The 8,086-nt window shown below is 39.7% G+C and overlaps 1 protein-coding gene across 1 annotated transcript in view; it reads right to left on the bottom strand.

Moving 5' to 3' along the window:
• Positions 1-2,032: 2,032 nt before the first annotated feature.
• TMEM26 (transmembrane protein 26) overlaps positions 2,033-8,086 on the bottom strand; it is a 16,532-nt gene continuing 10,478 nt past the window's right edge. Inside the window, 2 exon segments of the mRNA XM_031060724.1 lie at positions 2,033-5,726; positions 8,033-8,086. The exon segment at positions 8,033-8,086 is cut by the window's right edge and continues 13 nt beyond it. Of these exon segments, the coding sequence (XP_030916584.1) occupies positions 5,311-5,726; positions 8,033-8,086 (470 nt within the window). The 3' untranslated portion in view covers positions 2,033-5,310.

Below are 8,086 nucleotides of genomic sequence, written 5' to 3'. Positions count from 1 at the left end.
TTGTGAATTCTATCAGGGGAATGAAATTGTGAAGCACTTAGGCAAGATGTCAGATAAAATTAAGCCAAGCACATTCTTCAAATGTGAAGCATCAGTTTATCCAGAATAATATAAAATGAAAGAACAGGAACACTTAACCAGTTTTTTACACTGTAAATCTATTCTAATGTTCTTCTGGAGTCTTCTGTGAGGCCTAGGTATTAGTTATGATTATACTTGTTCTGCCTAATTATTTTAGGATAATATTAGTTAGATGTATGGGAGACTGAAGATTTTAGAGAAATTTTTAGTTCAGCTGTTCCAAGCTGCTATTACAGATGCTACTCATGCAGATCTGTTTTACTTGGCTTGGAGGCCTTTCTCATCTCCCAAAATTAAAAATGCTGGGTGAGGTCATCACTTTTATATTGTACCACCTTTCAACTCTGTTATCTTTACCTACAACCTGACAGGCTCATTTCAAACTTTGTGTGACCTTACAGTTTGAAAGAGATAATCCATAGGGCTACAGGAAATGATGCTGCTCTTCCAATAAGTTAGTCCTTCACAGAGACACTACTCAGGAAAAGATTCTTCTCCCTGTAATAGGCTAAAAACAAATGGAGGAAATGCTTTGACAGCTGAAGATAGCTTTCATCTTTAACAGGAAGAAATAGGCTTGGCTATTCTTAATCTTTGGCCTGAATTCTTGTGTGCTTTTTAAAAGACTTTCACAGGCAGCAGTGGGAGGTGCAGTGTTTAGCATGTTTTGTCTGTGTGCTGAGATCTGGAAGGTGGGCTCAGAAAACAGGCAGAAATGTGGATGAGCAAAGAGCAGTATGCAGAGGGTGAGGTAAGGGTTTAGGTTGATAAATGAAGGGGTTTTTTATGGTTACATTGCTCTCACTCCCATGCCTTTTGCACAGTCTGAAGGGAAAAGACACAAATCAAAGAAGACCAAATTAGGAAAAAATTGCACAGAAGATTTCAGTGATACCTTCAAGAGACCTGGGATCACTGGAATTCCTGTCACAGCACCTTACTGGGCATATTGGAATGGAGCTGGTTGTTGAGAACCCTTCCTGTGCTGGCTCTGAAGGGCCAGGAAATGTTTTTAGAACACAGCTCATGTATGGTTATCTCAGTCATTAATATCTGTTCCATTAGGGGTCTGTACTGCTGTACTTCCCTGCTGGTGCAGTGACCAATCCTGGGAAAACATCTCTGCCTCTTCTGCCTCTGTGAGCCACTTTGTCTTGCCTCACCACTACAGACTAGGAATGATCTGTTTTCTTTCCTCTTGTAAGGAAGGAGAGACTTCTTTGCTCATATAACAGTGTGAAAAAAGTGGAAAATTGAATCCAAAGACAGAGGGGCCAGGGACTCGCCAACCTGCTGATTTCAAAGCTTACCTATTTTCTATTGACACAGCATCAGTGAAACAGTGTTGTGCAGTTTTACACCTTGTGCTGGTGTTATGTTCTAATGCTCACCTAAAAAACTTTATTTTTGAGGGGAAACTAATGCTTGGGTACATTTCATTCAACTGGGGAAATCTGCTTGGAAAGAATATATTCCAGGGAACTTTTTTTTTTTTTAATCTGTCTTTTATTTAGAGTATGGTATGCTTATTATTTAAGTTTCAAGATAATTGTAATGCTTAGGTATTTTCTGTTTTGGAGGCATGTGCAGAGCATCTTTACAGGCAGATTCACACATTGGTATAGAAATAAAAGCTGCATATTGGGCATTGCCAGGTGTGTGAGAGGATATCTTAATGCACGTATGTATTTGTGTGTGTATTTAAAATGCCTCCTGTGTGCAGATATTGAACACATCCTCTCGGGGATTGCAGTGTGACTTGAATACTTGGAGGCAAAGGTTCTGAATAAAGAACCTATCCAGAACAGAGTGAAATTAGCTGCAGTTGCTTGTGGGTTTTCAAAGCAATAGCAGCAGTCAGAATCTGGCCTAAGTAATTAACTTACGAAGCATGGAAAGGAAAAGCAGCATGTGGAAGATATAATTAATAGGAACATATAACAGTCAGCTCTCACATAATAAATTGGCAGCTATGCCTGAGGTAACTGCCTTTTATTTGCAAAATGGTGTTGGAATTTTTTTAAAGTAATTGCACATTTTCTTCCATTTCCACATGGTCACAGAGAACATAGTACAGTACAAATACCAACAGGAATGCAATAAAATCATCGCTGTTGTTTGTTGTTTTTCCTGCTTAGGGCTATGATCTTATTTAAGCCAATGTCCAAAAGAAAGGAGGAATACATTTTAGCTCAGGAAAAGACAAGTGGTAAAACATTTTAGTGATGTTTAATATGGAATAATTTAGAACAACAAGGCAGGAACAACCAGAATAAATAACAGTAAATGGTCAGGTATCTATTTGCAGAACAGATTTATTAATGTGTTCTCCTGACTTGAGTAAATAACGTTTAAGATAAATGATCTGAAGTTCTTCCATTTTGGAGGCTTGAATTTTCCCCATTTGAAGGTTTACTGCAGCTTTTCCTGCAGAGCAAGCATGACATCTTTGGGTACACCACAGATTCTGGCAGATCTTCAGGTGAATCCAGTCTACCCCTTGCCTTGTGCAGAGTTCTGGAAGGCTGTGGGATGGCACCAGGGCTCCCCACAGCCAGCTGCTGCTTCAGCTGCCTCCAACAGCCTGCTGCAAAACACAAAGCTGCAGTCCTGCTCCAAACATTTGCAACAGGAAACCGAGGAGGGCTTGCAACGGGGGTTTGCTGCTCTGCCCAAAACATACAAGTTACTAGACTTTATAATTGCCATTTCCAGGCTTCTCAGTGAAGCAGAGGGAGCTGCATGTCACTCCTGCTGCTATCTGGTGTGATTCCTTTCTGTACCCAAGTGGGAATTTATAATACTGCTTTGTTAGTCTCGATTTTCTTTTGGTTTTAAGCAATCTGATTGCCATCACTGCAATAGTGGGGAGGAAAAAAAGGAAGTCCAAATCTACTTTATTGTAAATGTGAAGAGGATCTGGCCTATATCGTCTGTGAGTGAATGAGGATGGGATCTTGTAAACACCTAACACTGGAGTGAGTTCTTAGCACCATAAATGTGATTAGAAGCTTTACTGCTGTTTAAAATTGAACAGCCTGAAGACCAGGAAATAGAGTTTGCTGTGAAATATTCCTGCTGTAACCAGTCTCTGTACTGCTGACCCCAGGGGATCTTGCATTTGCTGCAGGCTGAGTCTAGTAGGCAGTTTGCTGCTGAATGAGGATTTGAAATAGCAAGTTTTAAAAAAGTACATCCTTGCAATTTTTGTGCTGATGAATTTAGAATGTTCTAGCAAGCTCAGTACACTCCAAATTAATTAGCAGTGATCCTTTTAACAGGATAATTACTATATCAGCAAGTGGTAAACTCAAAATGAATATGAGTAGTTCCGGCTTGCATCCACAAGGAAGAGCTGTCTTATGGTTCTACCAAGTGATTCTAAATTCATCCCAGTGTGAAAGGTTTTAGACAGCACAGATCATCATCAGAACTGTCACTTTTTTACCTCTAGACTTGAATTAAAATCCAAAATGAAGCTACATTCCATTTTCCATATGTCTACCTCACAACACCATGGCAAGTAGGGATTGACTTTTTAAAACTGTTGCTGGAAAAAGGCTGAAAATAAGCAGAGAAGGAGGTGTTGCACATTATTACTACTATATAAATGGTAGACAGGGCTATGAAGCATGTGATACTTCCTTGTGGCTGTGCATTTTCTTCCTTCTTAATGGAAGGGTCTTATCCTGCACAGAACAGTAAGAACTCACAAGTATAAACACATGTTCACATCTTTGGTGTTTGGGCTTTTTAAACGGGTTCCTCTTTCAAAGAATAAATGTATCATTGTTTATCAGGCTGTGGTTATATAAGTATATGACTGCTACAATGATGGCAGAAACACTTCCATTCATTCCTGAAACCAGACCCTGGTTTTCAGATAGCTGAGGCTTTAGAAAATAAGGCTTAATTTGGTGTTTTAATATGGAAAATTACCTTAATTAGGTCACTCTATATGCTTTTCTGCTTTCTTTCAGAATGGATGCAGAAATCTGTAAAAGCACCTGCCATTTCCTGTGAAAATACAGTTTTTAGGCAGACTTTCAAAAGTCACTTTTCTTACCTTCAGCTTCTCTAAGCTAAATTGAGGAAATGATCTTACACTGATCTCAAATGTGCTCTTGGGAGAAATTGGGGCCCATATTGTTCACTCCAAATGTGAAAGTAGTAGAGTCTTAATTATTAGCCATTTCTTAAAATTGGATCTTGATACTCACCAGACCAGACAATCTCTCAGGTTATTTCATGGGACCTTGTGGTGCTTTATGAAACATGAAGTGCATGCCTGAATCCTTTGGCTTAGATTGCCTTCAGCAGCAGTGCCATCTTCTTTCTAGAGAGAGTCTATGTCTGGGTCAGGCCACTCTTAAAAATCATACAAAATGGAGACATTTAAAAAACTGTCTCAACTGTAAAATCAAGAAGAAAAAAGTATTTACAAATATTTTGGTGAGGTTTTGTCCATGTGTGTTGTGTGTATGTTCTAACTGGTAGAAACAGAAAGGCAAGCAACTCTGTAGAAAATGCCTGTAGCAAATGCAGTTGGCTTCTAGTGATTTGGGAGACAGATTTTTCTTTTTGTTAAGGTTTAGGTTATTCAGACCAGGCAGGTCATAAGAGTCTTTTGTATGTAGTTTCATGGTGTTGCATAGTTCTTAACTGAATCCAGCCAAAGATGAGGTAACATCTGAAGGTTTCCTTATATTCCTGGAATGAACAATGTTCTCATGTCACAGTAACAGCACTAACATGCCTGCACAGTTGCTGCTGAAGCTCCTTCTGTACATGGCAAATATATTGTTCATCACCCTGTAGTCATAGCCCTACCATTCTAGTAGAGCTCAATGCTTTTGTGCTTCCTATGAAGGACAGGCTTGTCCTTCCACTTGAATTCATGCAAGTACATAGGTCAGCACAGTGCCACCAATGGTAACAACCAATCTTGTTAGTGCTCCCAGCCTTTCTTGATACTACAAACTATGGCTACAAAATCCCTGTGAATGATATAATATGGAACTAGTCAAAACCCACCATACAAATGGATTTTAAAAAGGTCCCATTGCTAAGAATTTGCTTGAGAAAAGTTCCCCTACAATTTAGAAGAAATGAATGTTCTCTTGATGGAAAAGATGACTTAGGCACTCAAGATGTATTTGATCACAGAAACTGACAAAGCCCTTCTGAAGAAGCTGTGGGAAATGCAACTTCTTCCAAGTCAGTAACTGCTCAGTGATCTTCTGATGGAGCTTGGGATTCCTCTTTTGGAGGAACAGCAACAAACTCTTTCATTTCATTCTCTTGGCGACCAGTAGCATGAGCACGAGCTTCATAAGGCTCACATGGGCAGCAACACACTTCTCCTTTCCTGCTCTTCTGCAGAACGGTGGTACGGAAGTCTAAGGTTATCACTGCCAGCCGATACAGCTGCAGAGTCACAACTAAGATATTCTTAGCTGTAAAAAACACCAGCATCTGATTGAATATTCTGAAGTGGCCCATGAGAATTGAACGCACAATGAAGAAGGGGCCATCCTGTATAAAAAGGCTGACGCCAATGTTCCAGAGTTCCGCACTGTACCTGCACAGCAGCAGGCTGGGGATCCGCCTGGCCGATGTGCTTGGTTTGCAGCCAATATGCTGTACTGCAAGGAAAACAGTCATGTTAAAACCATTTTGTGAATTGGAGCCAGGGTGGGGCTAAAGGGCACTCACAATACAAGGTACTCTGGATTATAAATGCATTCACCTGTAAACTGTGCAACACATAGCATATCCAGTTTCTGGGATGTTTTTCAGCAAAACACACTGAACTCACCTGAGGCACTTATGTGGTCTGACAAACAGGATTAAAAACCCCTTCCCCTTTTGTATGCCTCAAACATACCAGTATTTATATACTTCTACAACAAAAAGCAGAAATAGATCACCTAGTGATTCTTTACAACTTCTCCAGACCTTTTATTTGGTAAATCAGCATGCCAGACCAGTATGCATCCTAAAGAAAAAAACTGTGCCGAAAGGAACAGCCAGTGCTGTAGCACTTCACTTTCTTCCACGCTAAGACATTGCTTTTAAAATATTCACTAGATAACCATTGCCTTTTTCATGTGTCATAATAAGAATAAGGCCTGTCAGTGCCAGGCAATATTGAGCACTACGTGATTTCTGTCTGCCATGTAAGACTTGAGGCACAGATACTTGTTCTTAGCCTTGTGGATATCAATGTCACACAACTGCTGGAACTTGCATGCATGGGTTCCCCTTGGCTGTAAAGGTGGTGGTGGGCTCAAGTGCCCTCTATGGTGTTGTGTCCAGAGAAGGAGCATCAGAAGGGTTTGTGGGGGAAAATTTGGCTGTGTCTCACAGAAATACATGAAGCTTAATTAACCTGTCTCTTGGACAGGGAGATTTCATTGGTTTAAAAAACATCACTACTTGTGATGCAGTAACAACTGCCAAACATTGCAGCTTGCCAAAAGAATTCTATTGTTTGAGTCAATGCTGGGGTGGGGGGAGAAAGAGATGAGACTCAAATGGAAAATGAGTTGTAAAATGTAGAAATTTGCTGAATCCATTAGGCAAAGCTTCAGCAGCAGCAAGTTTTTTTAATGTGCTTCTGTGCCATTGCTGTTTAATAGTCCTAACTGGCAAAGCTTCAGCAGCAGCAAGTTTTTTAATGTGCCTCTGTGCCATTGCTGTTTAATAGGCCTAACTAAACTGCTGTAGTCTAATAAAAAGTGCCTAAAAATTTCTTTTACGTCATGTTTGATGTGTGAATAAACATTCTGATGCTTGAACAAAAAGTACTATCTGTGCAAGTGTATAGAACTACCTAAAATGAACTGTACCCATAGTAATTTCAGGGAAATAGGTGTTCAGTAATTTAATTTTTAACTGGTAGATGTAATTAAATAAATGGAAAAGCAACCGCTAGAGAAAAAAAATGAACAGATTGTTTAAGTGCTATTTGAATTTATTTGTGTGGTGGTGATATATATAGGATGTTTATTTGGTTGGTTGAGGTTTTTTAAACCTGACTGCTGTGCATCTTTAATAGAATATATTTTAGCAGTAGCAGGAATTTTAGGTATGATAAAGCTGAAATGTGATTGCATCTGATTTTTTAGGAGGTGAGCTGCTGAGCTGAAATGCTGAAGTATTTTCATAACTTCCCTGTTGGAAACAAAGCCTAGCAGTGTCCATGAAGAAAAGACTAATGAGCAAAATAATATTTCAGGAATTTTAAATTTATTATTCTAGTCAGTGTGTTAGCATAGAAATCTATTTTGTATAGATGGTACTGAGGATAACGCATTTTTGCAATGCTATATTTGTTGCAAACTTGTTGTGATTGGAGGCCAAAATGGTTGGAACAGATAATGCTCCAGACAGCTTTCATTGTTCTTTTTGGACAGGGAGAAGCCCTTTGTGCCCAGGAACAAACACAGCCCTGAGCTGGCTGAATAGCTGTCCCTTTTAGATTAAGATAACATCATACAGTCCCAACATCCTATGGTCCTTTAGGTCTCCAGTGAATAGGTAATTTCTCCTGTGCTTTTGGCTGTGCTATTCTGTGGTTCACAAGTGCCTGCCTCTCTGTAGGGTCTAGGACCTACCCAAATTTGAGACATAATAGACCAGCTCTAACGTGAGAGCTCACATAGGGAAGTTTAAGGCAGTAACAGGCAACTGGAGCAACACAATAGTGCAATCATTTTTTCCTTTTCCTGAAAGTAGACAGCTCTATGACAGAGATCAGAGGTTAGCCAGAAACAAGTATTTCCTCAAAAGAAACCACAATGAGCTTTCTTCAAAAGCTGTTGAATGAATTCCTCACCGCCAGAAGTCCTTAGTACAGCCTGTATGTACTGTGTGCACAACCACAAGATGTACCAATGAAAACTTAAGGGCATTCTTTCTCTTTTCTTGTTTGTGTGCAAGTACTAACCTGCAAGATCAAGTGGAAACTGTAACATACTCCAGGTCCATACAGCAAGAATTG

This window comes from Geospiza fortis, unplaced genomic scaffold (assembly GCF_000277835.1).
Source record: "Geospiza fortis unplaced genomic scaffold, GeoFor_1.0 scaffold92, whole genome shotgun sequence".
Taxonomy (NCBI): Eukaryota; Metazoa; Chordata; class Aves; order Passeriformes; family Thraupidae; genus Geospiza; species Geospiza fortis.
The sequence above is the reverse complement of the archived record's forward strand: the minus strand, read 5'-3'. Positions and strand labels throughout refer to the sequence as shown.